Source organism: Dendropsophus ebraccatus, chromosome 14 (assembly GCF_027789765.1).
Source record: "Dendropsophus ebraccatus isolate aDenEbr1 chromosome 14, aDenEbr1.pat, whole genome shotgun sequence".
NCBI lineage: Eukaryota > Metazoa > Chordata > Amphibia > Anura > Hylidae > Dendropsophus > Dendropsophus ebraccatus.
Window position 1 is genome coordinate 65,328,305 of NC_091467.1, and position 14,887 is coordinate 65,343,191.

At 38.5% G+C, this 14,887-nt stretch overlaps 1 protein-coding gene and 1 pseudogene across 1 annotated transcript; one reads left to right on the plus strand and one right to left on the minus strand.

The window, feature by feature from the left end:
- The window catches only part of LOC138772476 (zinc finger protein 585A-like), a 140,066-nt pseudogene that overhangs the window by 108,559 nt on the left and 16,620 nt on the right, over window positions 1-14,887 (minus strand).
- On the plus strand, window positions 9,009-14,312 carry LOC138771909 (interferon-induced very large GTPase 1-like). The gene has a single exon (XM_069951910.1). The coding sequence runs from the start codon at window positions 9,009-9,011 to the stop codon at window positions 14,310-14,312; it is 5,304 nt and encodes a 1,767-aa protein (XP_069808011.1).

Genomic DNA, 14,887 nt, shown 5'->3' on the forward strand with positions numbered 1-14,887 from the left:
ACACTAGAATAGTAGGATAGTAGTCATAGAACACTAGAATAGTAGGATAGTAGTCATAGAACACTAGAATAGTAGGATAGTAGTCATAGAACACTAGAATAGTAGGATAGTAGTCATAGAACACTAGAATAGTAGGATAGTAGTCATAGAACACTAGAATAGTAGGATAGTAGTCATAGATCACTAGAATAGTAGAATAGTAGTCATATAATACTAGAATAGTAGGATAGTAGTCATAGAACATTAGAATAGTAGGTAGAGTAGTCATAGAACACTAGAATAGTAGGATAGTAGTCATAGAACACTAGAATAGTAGGAGAGTAGTCATAGAACACTAGAATAGTAGGATAGTTGTCATAGAACACTAGAATAGTAGGATAGTAGTCATAGAACACTAGAATAGTAGGAGAGTAGTCATAGAACACTAGAATAGTAGGATAGTAGTCATAGAACACTAGAATAGTAGGATAGTAGTCATATAATACTAGAATAGTAGGATAGTAGTCATATAATACTAGAATAGTAGGATAGTAGTCATAGAACACTAGAATAGTAGGATAGTTGTCATAGAACACTAGAATAGTAGGATAGTAGTCATAGAACACTAGAATAGTAGGAGAGTAGTCATAGAACACTAGAATAGTAGGATAGTAGTCATAGAACACTAGAATAGTAGGATAGTAGTCATATAATACTAGAATAGTAGGATAGTAGTCATATAATACTAGAATAGTAGGATAGTAGTCATATAATACTAGAATAGTAGGATAGTAGTCATATAATACTAGAATAGTAGGATAGTAGTCATAGAACACTAGAATAGTAGGATAGTAGTCATAGAACACTAGAATAGTAGGATAGTAGTCATAGAACACTAGAATAGTAGGATAGTAGTCATATAATACTAGAATAGTAGGATAGTAGTCATATAATACTAGAATAGTAGGATAGTAGTCATATAATACTAGAATAGTAGGATAGTAGTCATATAATACTAGAATAGTAGGATAGTAGTCATATAATACTAGAATAGTAGGATAGTAGTCATATAATACTAGAATAGTAGGATAGTAGTCATATAATACTAGAATAGTAGGATAGTTGTCATAGAACACTAGAATAGTAGGATAGTAGTCATAGAACACTAGAATAGTAGGAGAGTAGTCATAGAACACTAGAATAGTAGGATAGTAGTCATAGAACACTAGAATAGTAGGATAGTAGTCATAGATCACTAGAATAGTAGGATAGTAGTCATATAATACTAGAATAGTAGGATAGTAGTCATAGAACATTAGAATAGTAGGTAGAGTAGTCATAGAACACTAGAATAGTAGGATAGTAGTCATAGAACACTAGAATAGTAGGAGAGTAGTCATAGAACACTAGAATAGTAGGATAGTTGTCATAGAACACTAGAATAGTAGGATAGTAGTCATATAATACTAGAATAGTAGGATAGTAGTCATATAATACTAGAATAGTAGGATAGTAGTCATATAATACTAGAATAGTAGGATAGTAGTCATATAATACTAGAATAGTAGGATAGTAGTCATATAATACTAGAATAGTAGGATAGTAGTCATATAATACTAGAATAGTAGGATAGTAGTCATAGAACACTAGAATAGTAGGATAGTAGTCATAGAACACTAGAATAGTAGGATAGTAGTCATAGAACACTAGAATAGTAGGATAGTAGTCATATAATACTAGAATAGTAGGATAGTAGTCATATAATACTAGAATATTAGGATAGTAGTCATATAATACTAGAATAGTAGGATAGTAGTCATATAATACTAGAATAGTAGGATAGTAGTCATATAATACTAGAATAGTAGGATAGTAGTCATATAATACTAGAATAGTAGGATAGTAGTCATATAATACTAGAATAGTAGGATAGTTGTCATAGAACACTAGAATAGTAGGATAGTAGTCATAGAACACTAGAATAGTAGGAGAGTAGTCATAGAACACTAGAATAGTAGGATAGTAGTCATAGAACACTAGAATAGTAGGATAGTAGTCATAGAACACTAGAATAGTAGGATAGTAGTCATAGAACACTAGAATAGTAGGATAGTAGTCATAGAACACTAGAATAGTAGGATAGTAGTCATAGAACACTAGAATAGTAGGAGAGTAGTCATAGAACACTAGAATAGTAGGATAGTAGTCATAGAACACTAGAATAGTAGGATAGTAGTCATAGAACACTAGAATAGTAGGATAGTAGTCATATAATACTAGAATAGTAGGATAGTAGTCATATAATACTAGAATAGTAGGATAGTAGTCATATAATACTAGAATAGTAGGATAGTAGTCATAGAACACTAGAATAGTAGGATAGTAGTCATAGAACACTAGAATAGTAGGATAGTAGTCATAGAACACTAGAATAGTAGGATAGTAGTCATAGAACACTAGAATAGTAGGATAGTAGTCATATAATACTAGAATAGTAGGATAGTAGTCATAGAACACTAGAATAGTAGGAGAGTAGTCATAGAACACTAGAATAGTAGGATAGTAGTCATATAATACTAGAATAGTAGGATAGTAGTCATATAATACTAGAATAGTAGAATAGTAGTCATATAATACTAGAATAGTAGGATAGTAGTCATAGAACACTAGAATAGTAGGATAGTAGTCATAGAACACTAGAATAGTAGGATAGTAGTCATAGAACACTAGAATAGTAGGATAGTAGTCATAGAACACTAGAATAGTAGGATAGTAGTCATATAATACTAGAATAGTAGGATAGTAGTCATATAATACTAGAATAGTAGGATAGTAGTCATATAATACTAGAATAGTAGGATAGTAGTCATAGAACACTAGAATAGTAGGATAGTAGTCATAGAACACTAGAATAGTAGGATAGTAGTCATAGAACACTAGAATAGTAGGATAGTAGTCATATAATACTAGAATAGTAGGATAGTAGTCATATAATACTAGAATAGTAGGATAGTAGTCATATAATACTAGAATAGTAGGATAGTAGTCATATAATACTAGAATAGTAGGATAGTAGTCATATAATACTAGAATAGTAGGATAGTAGTCATAGAACACTAGAATAGTAGGATAGTAGTCATATAATACTAGAATAATAGGATAGTAGTCATATAATACTAGAATAGTAGAATAATAGTTATAGATCACTAGATTAGTAGAATAATAGTCATAGATCACTAGAATAATAGTCATAGGGTTCACCCGACTATGCTGCCCTTGTCAGGGACTCGGGCTAAGATGACCCCTTCATACTCGCTCACATTGGAGAGCGGTTCTCCCGAACTGGTTAGGGGATGGGCGTTTGTTCAGTCCGAGGGTCCAGGGGTTGTTCAGGCCCACCCGCTTAGCTTATGCTCTGGAAATCTTGACATAAACACAACTGCTTCATTAGTTTGACTGACAGTTTTCCCTGCCAGTCGGACTGTGTTTTTTAGGGAATCAGAGGCCCGGTTCAATCAACTCCTGGACCAGACCTCTGTTTTCCTATATAGTGTTTGTCTTTCTCATCTCCTATTGCCAGTTAATAAGCTGATCTCTTGCCTGTTATTACTTATTACTACTGCCTCACTTTTCTGACCTTCCTTTGTTCTTTTGACTCTACTTGTTTGCTGCCAGCCTTGACCTTTCAGCTATACCCTGACTTTGCTTTTGAATAGTTTTTTGTACTGCGCTGCACGTTTGTTTGACCCGGATTGTTGACCATTCTTTATAGTGTTATAGTGTTCTGCTTTTTGCGTTTCACCTATTATAGGGATGGTCGTCCAGTTGCTCACTGCCGTTTAGGGCAGATCGTGGCAAGTGGCAGGGACAGTGGGCAGGGCTAAGGCTAGGGTCCACAGTCTGTATCTCCTGTTCTACTTTGCTAGTGACTGACCGTAACACTACTCATTTAAGCCTTCTCAGTCTTATCCAAGACATATGTGCAGTCAATATGGATTGTGAAAGGATCAGCGGCAGCAGTAAATATAAAAAAATAGTCAGAAGAGCCTCAGTTACGACTAGCTAGATATCCCTTCAGGGAAGGACCAAAAGTGATGGCTCCTGTAAGGAGACCACCAAAACCACCATATTAAATGTCCCTTTCAGTCAATATCCAACTCAAGTCTGATTATATGACCAGGGAAATACCAAAGCCAGGTATCCATCCTCAGACAGTTGTTTTAGGGTGTTGTCCTTCATCAGTGTGGAGTAGGATTCTGGTAAGGCGGGAGCAATGTCTAGTAGACCAATAAGGTATATAGATAATTGATTTTAAGGATTGCCCCTGGAAAACATGAATATGCAAAAAAAAAGTCAGCAGAGCCCTAGTTACAAGTCTTGGCTCTCGTTCTCTTGACTATCCCTCTGACCACTAACTTTGTACTTCTTTGCCCAATAGTTATTAACCTGGCTCTCTAATATGGTGCATTTTGTTTCTTATGTTTGTGTCTTGTGTTTGCACTGATTTTAGAGCAGTGTAAGACTTCAGGTTGAGGCCGGCCTGTTAAGAAGTCAGTTTCTCCAAAAGACAGGGACAGTTGGTGGGAAAAGTGTCAGGGCTTCACCTAGTCTGTGTTTTCCGTATGGACCTGACCTGTTCTTCACATACTCGCTTTATTTTTTTTTTTACGTTTTACTTATTCAAAGTATTATTTGAAAATTTAGGGTACAGAAATCCAAGAAGTAAAAGAAAATTCAGGAAAGATAACAAGGGAAAAGTATTGCATGTGACATGCATTTAAATCAGGAAACATCCAGCAAAACTCTTAGTTAAATCAAAACCATTAAACATATTAACCCTTAAGGACAGAGCCAATTTCCATTTTTGCGCTTTAGTTATTTCCTCCTTGTGCTGGGGGCTATGTTCACACTACGTAAGTCTCCGGACGTAGCGCGTTCCGTGAATAAGCGGCCGGAGACTTACGTAGTTTGCGTACAATGGAAAGTATACGATCTACGGCGGCATAGTTCACACTACGTAAGAACTTATGCGAGGATCGTACGCGGCGCCATAAAAAATGAACCAGACCATTATTTGAGGACGAAAATGCCGTAACTTACGCCCCTAGCGTTACATGCGGTCCCGTACGTAGTGGTGATTTCTTCATTTTTCCATCTTTTTGTGCCGATCCAAAAGGTTCTGTGGGGTGTCCGGGGCTAGGCGAAGATTTCCAAGTAAAAGACCGCTGTCAGATCGCTACGTAGGGCGCTCGGGAAGCGTAAGTAGACTGCGGGCGTAAGTTTGCGCTCCGTACGTAGCTGGCCGCAAGTAGCGTAAATCCCCGGCCGGAGTTTACCGCGTATATGTCCGGCCGCGAAAATATGCGGCCGGACATATGCGAAGTGTGAACATAGCCTAAAAGGCCATAGCACTTGCATTTTTTCACCTAGAGACCAACATGAGCCCTTATTTTTTGTGCCACTAATTGTACTTTTCGAAGACAGGCTGAATTTTCACATAAAGTACACTGCTGTAACTGTTGTTACGATTACAACGATATGTAACTTGTGGAACTTTTATTTTATTTGATGGCTTTTTAAAAAATTAAAACCTTTTTTAAAAAATATATAATCGCTCTATTACCATGCTTATAGCACTTTTATCCTTTGGTCTATGGCACTGTATGAGGTGTTATTTCTTGCGCCATGATGTGCACTTTCTATTGGTACCTTGATTGCGCATATGCAACTTTTTGATTGCTTTTTATTACAATTTTTCTGGATTTGATGTGACCAAAAATGCACAATTTGGACTTTGGGATTTCTTTGCACTTACGCTATTTACCATGAGAGATCAGGAATGAAATAAATTAATAGTTTGAGCGATTACGAACGTGGCAATATTTATTTATTTTTATTTATAAAATGGGGAAAGGGGGGTGATTCAAACTTTTATTAGCGGAGGGGATTTTTTATTAATATATATATATTTTTTTTAACACACTTTCTAGAAGTCCCCCTCGAGTTAGGGTCATTCCCCCTGGGGGACTTCTAGTATAACTACACTGATCTCATATTGAGATATATATATATATATATATATATATATATATATATATATATATATATATATGAATGAGATCGGTGTTCTGAATGCTGAGATGGGGTCAGCGCCATTACGGCACAGACCCCGACCCGGTAAAGATGCAGGGATCCTCCACGACCACGATCTCCCCACTAGACACCAGGGATGTGAAAAAGCAGCATTTTAAATGCAGCTGTCAACTTTGACAGCTGTATTTAAAAGGCTAATTAGCGGGCACGGCGTTCGGACCGTTTCCGCTAATTACCGCGGTCCTGGGATGCAGATAGCAACCGGGATCACGGTGGTTCAGAACACGGCCCCCCTCTGAACGCACTTAACAACGCAAGGGCGTACATTTACGCCCTTGGTCGTTAAGGAGTAAAGCATATCTTACACATAGGGTGAATCTGTGAAACACTGTATAGACAAAGCAATCTGTGAATTTTCAGCGAACGACCAACGACGATTTAAGAACATGTTGAAAGATCACAATGAACAATGATTGTTCGCTGCGTTTACACGAGCCTATTATCGCTCAAATACGATTGTTATTGCGCAAATTCGAACAATAATCATTCCGTGTAAACGCACCATTAGACTACACCATTTTCTGTTCAGTGAAGTCTTGTTTATATACTTATTGGTGTACTTGATTGGATAAGTTGAATTGCTGTGATAGCTACCTTTTCCATGATTTATTAACCCTTAGAGCAGTGATTTTCAACCTGTTTTGAGCCGCGGCACACTTTTTATACTTAAAAAATCCTGGGGCACACCACCAACCAAAATGGCACAAAATGACACTAAAACAGTACATATTATACATATAGTTAATAATATAGATTCTAAATGTATTTATACTCACTCTCACTCACTATACTATACTCTTCTCCCCCCTGTGCTTCTCTCCTGTGCTTCTCTCCACCATACTTCTCCCCCCTGCTTTTCTCCTGTGCTTCTCTCCACCATACTTCTCTCCTGTGCTTCTCTCCCCCATGCTTCTCTCCTGTGCTTCTCTCCACCATACTTCTCCCCCCTGCTTTTCTCCTGTGCTTCTCTCCACCATACTTCTCTCCTGTGCTTCTCTTTCCCATGCTTCTCTCCTGTGCTTCTCTCCACCATATTTCTCCCCCCTGCTTCTCTCCTGTGCTTCTCTCCCCCATGCTTCTCTCCTGTGCTTCTCTCCACCATACTTCTCCCCCCCTGCTTCTCCCCTGTGCTTCTCTCCCCCAGGCTTCTCTCCTGTGCTTCTCTCCACCATACTTCTCCCCGCTGCTTCTCTCCCCCATGCTTCTCTCCACCATACTTCTCCCCCCTGCTTCTCTCCTGTGCTTCTCTCCCCCATGCTTCTCTCCTGTGCTTCTCTATCCCATGCTTCTCTCCTGTGCTTCTCTCCACCATACTTCTCCCCTTTGCTTCTCTCCTGTGCTTCTCTCCCCCATGCTTCTCTCCTGTGCTTCTCTCCCCCATACTTCTCCCCTTTGCTTATCTCCTGTGCTTCTCTCCCCCCTGCTTCTCTCCTGTGCTTCTCTCCACCATACTTCTCCCCTTTGCTTCTTTCCTGTGCTTCTCTCCCCCATGTGGGCGGGCCGTAGCGCACACATTGATTGGATGTGTGCATCACGGCCCGCCGCAGCGCACTACGCAACCGCCCACATTATAATCCGCCACTGATCGCTGCACATTGCCGGGGAACAAAACACAGGGGCACCATAGTTTGGGGAACTTTCCCCGCGGCACACCCGACCATGTGTCACGGCACACTGGCCTGCCTTAGAGGACCGGCCAATTTCAATTTTATTTTATTTTTTTTTCGTTTTTTCCTCCTTGTGCTTAAAAGGCCATAGTAGTTGCATTTTTTCACCTAGAAACCCACATAAGCCCTTATTTTTTGCACCATAATTGTACTTTGCAATGACAGGCTGAATTTTTTTTATAAAGTACACTGCGAAACCAGAAAAAAAATTATTGTGTGGTGAAATTTTACGGCATTCGCCCTGGGGTAAAACTGACTAGCTATATATGTTCCTTAAGTCGTTACGATTACAACGATATGTAACATGTATAACTTTTATTTTATTTGATGGCTTGTAAAAAATTCAAACCATTGTTAACAAATATATGGGGGCAGATTTATTAAACATGGTGTAAAGTGAAACTGGCTCAGTTGCCCCCAGCAACCAATCAGAGTCCACCTTTCATTTCCCAACGAGTCTGTGAGGAATGAAAGGTGGAATCTGATTGGTTGCTAGGGGCAACTGGGTTTGTTTCACTTTACACCATGTTTGATAAATCTCCCCTATGTTCCTAAAATCGCTCTATTCCCATGCTTATAACGCTTTTATCCTTTGGTCTATGGGGCTGTTTGAGGTGTCATTTTTTGCGCCATGAAGTGTTCTTTCTATCGGTACCTTGATTGCACATATGCGACTTTTTGATCGCTTTTTATTAGAATTTTGCAACCAAAAATGCGCAATTTTGCAATTTGGGATTTTTTTGCGCTTGCGTCGTTTACCGTGCGAGATCAGGAATGTGATAAATTAATATTTTGGGCGATTACGCACGCGGCGGTGTTTATTTATTTATTTTTATTTATAACATTTGAAAAGGGGGGGTGATTCACACTTTTATTAGGGGAGGGGGCTTTTTATTAACAACAACACTTTTTTTTTTCTTTTTACACTTACACTAGAAGCCCCCCTGGGGGTTTGGGTTATTCCCAGTTAACAAGCCCCAATCTAGCAGACCGGCACTCGTTTACATTTATTATCGGGCCTTCATTGGCCCGTGTAATAGGACTCTAACACTTATGTTTTATAGGGGTTTATTAGGTTGTGGTGTTTTAACAAACTCTATATAAAAATGTTTAAAACACCCAAAAGTTTATAACCATGATATAATAATAATAATAATAATAATAATAATAATAATAATAATAATCACAATTACATCTTTTCCCCCAGAAATGTCTGGAAAACACAATCAACCAAATCAACGTATTGCTGACATACAGCTCAAGAGTAAACTGGATGAGAACGGCTTGGATCCTGACTACTGGCTCAAAGAAATAAGAGGACTAGGAATTAGAAATATTCATGACCTAAAACATGTTCAGGCCGATGACTACTCAAGGTTAGAGAATAAGATCCGTTATCCCTGGGAAAAAATAGCTTTAAGGGAACTATTTGATATACCAGAGACCAATGTAAAGAGTGAGAAAGTACAAAAGAAACAAGATCAGTTAAAAGTGTTAAAAACTGAAAAGAAAATTTTGCAGGATGAAGTATTTAGAAATGAGGAAAAAAAGCAGAAACTCCTGGAGACATCTACTGAGGGCTCAGAGACACCCACTAAAACCTTAGATTTGGTACAATATTTTGAGGAGAAAAGCTCCCTCAAGGTTAAGAAATCTTTACAAAAAAAATATTATACAGTAGAAAGCAATCTGGGAGCCGGCAGTAATGGAAGTGAATTTCCCAAAGAGACTCAAGCTCAAAATTATGTAGACCAACTAAGTCACGTGAAGGAGGAACAAAAACCATCCATGGAAAATTCAGTCACTGTTGATGTCAGCAACAAGGAAATGGACTTTTTAATGTTGCTAAAGGACCTGGACCTCAAAAACTTTTATCCCAAAAAAATGAAGACAGGCGATTTCCATACGATCAGTAGAACCACATTGTCTGGAGCTAAGCCTATAGAAAACAAACAGCTTCCGATGAGTTTCTTACATAAACTGCAAGTGTCAGACTATGGTGCCAGATATGTTTATTGTGAGAATAAAAGTAAAGATTTGAGGTCAAAGACAAGGAACATTAATCATGATAACACAATGGGTACATCGGGCAACTGCGCACAAGATTTCTTTAATAGAAATAAACAAGGTAATAAAAGACAAAACACAAACCAAGCTCAACATATCCATCCCATGGATGTACAAATGGCAATCTTCCATTGTGCTGATGATTTTATGAGACAATACCTCTACACAAAACTTTCCTTCTGTCAGTTTGCTCTTCCACTTCTGGTACCGGATCCCAACACAAGCTCTATTGAGCTCCCACTATGGGCTTTTCAAGAAGTCAAAAAGAAGTGGAAGACAAAGCATGGAAATGACCCCAGGAAGAGTAAATCCAATGACAAATTTATGAAAGATACAGAAACCCCTATAGTGTCTTTTATCCGTCTCGGTCCATCCAATTTCTCCAAATCCCAGACAATTAACTGGTTGATGAGTAAACATAGACACGATATCTTCTATCATCGACATTGTGAAGGAAGCACCAAAACCTCAGTACTAATGGACGGAGTCACAGACATCGCCTGGTATTGTCCCGGGGGAAGAGAAGATGATGCATTCGATGATTGCACTGCATTTGTTAACTTTCATGGAGACGCCAGAGACCACGGTCAGCAGCTGGAGCTCATACAAGAGATCTCCTCAGTACTGGTTATAGTCCTAACTGATTCTGATGTAGATGATAGTAAATCTACCAGTATAATAAATCAGCTGTTACGATCTACTAAGCCATGCATCTTCTTACTTGTAGATGAAGAGTTCAGTGAATCAGATAATCCTCACAAATTAAAGATTGGTATTAAAGGCAGAAATGAAGCTGAACTGATAAAGGAAGTTAGAACAAAAATTCAAGACTTAATATTGGTTCAGAATGAAGTGTATTCACTCAACAAGTGTGCTGCTCTCGCCAGACGTCATGGATTCATGGTTGATGAGGATGAAGTGCAGTGTAAGGCTGGTAAAGAGCAGGCTGAGAAACTACTGAAATTATTAAAGACAAGAGATTTATCAGCCAGGAAAGATACATTTCTTCCATTACAAGGTGATCTGTGGATACAATGGTGCAAGAAAGATAAAGAACTGAGACGATTAGGAGGAAGGAGTCATCTAAGTATTGAGCAACAGAGAAGCAATATTGAATCCGAAAAAAATGAATTACGTAGAAAACAACTGAGAAAAGCAACTCCTCTGAATGGCTTCATAAAAGATTTTCTTTATTCTATCAAACAAGGGTCAAAAATGTATTTTCTTCAGTGGTTAAAGATGTATCTGGATGAATTGTCCTCAGAAGTTCTCGTGGGTCTAAATAAGCAATATCATCATTTGTGGTCAAGTGTGAAAGCTGAGAAACAAGGAGAAAAAAAACAACAGCTTATAGATAAAAATGAAAAAGAATTACAAAAACTTTCAAGTCAGATCAGCCTTTCAACGTTTGGGCTTGAACATGTTCTTCGGGAACTGGGACAAATCTATGAAGCTTTCAGTTCTAACATTCGAGATGAAATTATTCAAAGTTTGCCAAAAATTGCTTCCAATCTCATGATTTGGGGTTATCCCATTGAGCTGATGGATGGTGACGCTGCACATATACCTGTAAATTGGATTAGAGCTATTCTCCAGGAACTGAAGGACACATTAGGAGATAAAAAGTTATTTGTCCTCTCTGTGCTGGGTATACAAAGCTCCGGGAAATCCACCTTACTCAATGCAATGTTTGGGCTTCAGTTTGCTGTCAGTGCCGGCAGATGTACTCGAGGAGCCTTCATGCAGCTTGTGAAGGTTGAGGAGGACCTTAGGAAGGAACTGACCTATGATTATGTTCTAGTTGTCGATACAGAAGGTTTAAGATCTACAGAGTTATCCAGCCAGAATGTGCTCAATCATGACAATGAGTTGGCGACATTTGTAATTGGTCTCGGGAACCTCGCCCTGATCAATATCTTTGGAGAAAATCCTGCTGAGATGCAAGACATCTTACATATTGCTGTCCAGGCCTTCCTGAGAATGAAGAAGGTAAAGCTACACCCGAGCTGTATGTTTGTTCACCAAAATGTTGGAGAAATCACAGCAGAAGAGAAAACTATGGAAGGACGGAGATGTCTTCAGAGTAAACTAGATGAGATGACTTTGTGTGCTGCCAAGCAACAGGAATGTGATGTCACCTGCTTCAATGATGTCATAAAATTTGATGTTGATTCCCATATTCACTTTTTTTCCCATCTCTGGGAAGGTGACCCACCAATGGCTCCTCCAAACCCAAGATACAGCCAGAATGTACAAGCCCTTAGAAAGGTCATACTTGACTTAGGGAAGAAAAAAGACAGCATTTTAAGCATTTCGGCCTTCAGCACACGTGTCACCGACCTGTGGAACGCTTTACTCAGTGAGAACTTTGTCTTCAGCTTTAGGAATTCTCTTGAGATTGCAGCTTATGGTCAACTGGAAGAAAAGTACAGTCAATGGGCATGGAGACTGAGAGAAAGCATGCTGAAGCTGCAGAACGAAATCAATAACCAAATTCAGAAGGAAGAAATCAAATCCATTGACATGATGTGGATTAGTAGCAGGATAGATGAAGTCTACAGCAAAGTGCAGGATGAACTCACGGTGTTTTTTAATGAGGATAAAGAGAAACATATATTGGTTCAATGGAGAGCGAATACAGAAAACAGAATCGCTGCTCTTAAACACGACCTTATAGCGGAGATAAAGAAAAAAGCAAATGAACGGATTATATTAAAAGAGAAAAACAGAAAAATTGATGATATGAAAGAGAAATATGAAGATGAAATTTATACTAAAAGTAGAAAATTGGCTCTATCCCTGAAAGGACAAAACTTAAAAAGTAAAGACTTAGAAGATAGATTTAGTACATTGTGGAATGGTTGGATATCAGCAGTGATTCGGGATAGGCCGAGTTTTGACTCACTAAATATCTGCAAGGATTTGGATGAAATACTTTTAGATAAATTCAAAACAGAAGCCCACATACTAAATACTATCCGTGAATCTTACAAATGGAAGAACCTGACAGATGAGTTTGATAACTTTGTATCAGGTAAAGAGGGGTACAAGTTTTGGAGAAGTAAATTGTCACATGATGTAAAAATACAAATAAATAATTCTATCATTGTCCTTGAAAGGCGAATAATTGAGTATATTGCTAAGAAAGAGCAGGAAAAAATGGATTACCAGAGCAGTTACTTCCATGAGATATTGAGAATAATACGAGAAGAAGTCAGTACCATGTTTGGTAAGAAGTTTAGATTCCTCTCAGGCTACATTGTCTATGCATCTCTCTTCTTATGCCGAAAAGCCGTTCACAGGTTTGAAAAGCTTTCAGAAGCTTATAGAAAAGCCAATGATCCCGTAGTTTATCTAGAAAGTAAGAAAGAAGATTTTTATAAGAGTTTAAAAATTTCTTATGAAGGTACATTAGAAGTGGCTTCATTGGCCGACATCATCTCCACCAAGTTACAAGTCTCCCTCCAGCAAGCGGTGTATGAGCAATCCGCCATTGATATGTCTCGTGCCATGAAATGTAACTACCCAGCTCTGAATGGAAACAGGTCCAAGCTAGAGTTCTATCTCCTCAAGTCTTTGGCTGAGCAAGAAAAGTTTGAAAACTATCTTACTTATTTTACAGATCCGAAATCTGCAGTGAGAGGATTCATTCAGGAATGTATTGAGGACTATATGAGGGACACAAGTAACGTGTCAGGTTCTCTACACACTAATGTGGATGAGTACAAATATATTATAATAACTGCTATTAACTTGTCAACTGGGAAGATCAAGAAGGAAAGAGGCAATGTCGATTCATGGTTGGACGCCTTCTGTTCAGAACTTGGGAATAAACTGAATCTGTCACGTTACGACTTGAAAAGTGTAAAATATCAGAATACAATTGAAATAGATTTTCTGAAGGAGGCCATGACCCAGGCTGTGGACACTGCTGTACAGAAGCTTCGTGAAGAATTGTCTACATGTGATATGGCCAATATAAAGGGGAGAATTCTTACAATACTGACTGACAACTATCCAGGGTGCTGGGAACAATGTCCGTTCTGTGGCGCCATCTGCACCAATACTGTTTCTCAGCACGGCACCGATCACAGTCTCCAGTATCATCGTCCTGATGGTCTTAAAGGTTGGAGATACAGAGTAACACAGGAACTTACAACTGATATATGCACCAGTCTTGTGAGCAGCGATAAAACGTTTTACCGTCATCCTGATGAGGATATTACATTTCCCTACAAAAGCTACCGTGACGCAGGGGAACCTTACAGTGACTGGTCCATCACTCCTGACGGCTCCTCCTTATCGTACTGGAAGTGGGTCACCTGCAGGTTTCAGTCTGACATAGAAAAGCATTATGACAGAAAATTTGAACCAATTCCTGAACAGTGGAAAGAAATCAGCAAAGCTGAAGCCGTATCGGAGATAGAAAAACTAATCACAAAGTAAATAAAGGATCTCCATCTATCCTGTACCCTGAGCTGTGAACGTGTCCCTGGTGACATCAGGATATGATATCATCTCTGTATTTATATAACAGTCATATTTTATAACAATTTGTATTAACGGACATTACTTTTAATTGATTTGATCACTCTGCCACCATAGTACTATATCAGATTTACCATTTAACCCCTTAATGACCGGGACTTGTTGATTCAGTACATTTCTTCCTTTTCTATCTCTCTGAATTTCAGGAGCCATAATACTATTATTTTCATTGATGTGGCTGTATGAGGTCTATGCAGAATTATAGTTAGTTTAGACTCCATCAGGAATATATGTACAATACTGTGATTTATATAATTTTTTAAGAGGCATTCACATCCAAACTAAATATCCTGCTATATAAATCATCAAAGTTACATGAATGAATTTCTTATCTGCTGTGACTCTATGGTTGGGGGGTGTCTGACATCTAGCGCCCCTCATCACCCTGAGAATGGTGGGGCAGCCTTATAGCTTTACCACTTTGTCCTCTCCTTCTCTACTCAGCGCCACAGTTACAGCGCTAGCCAAGAAGG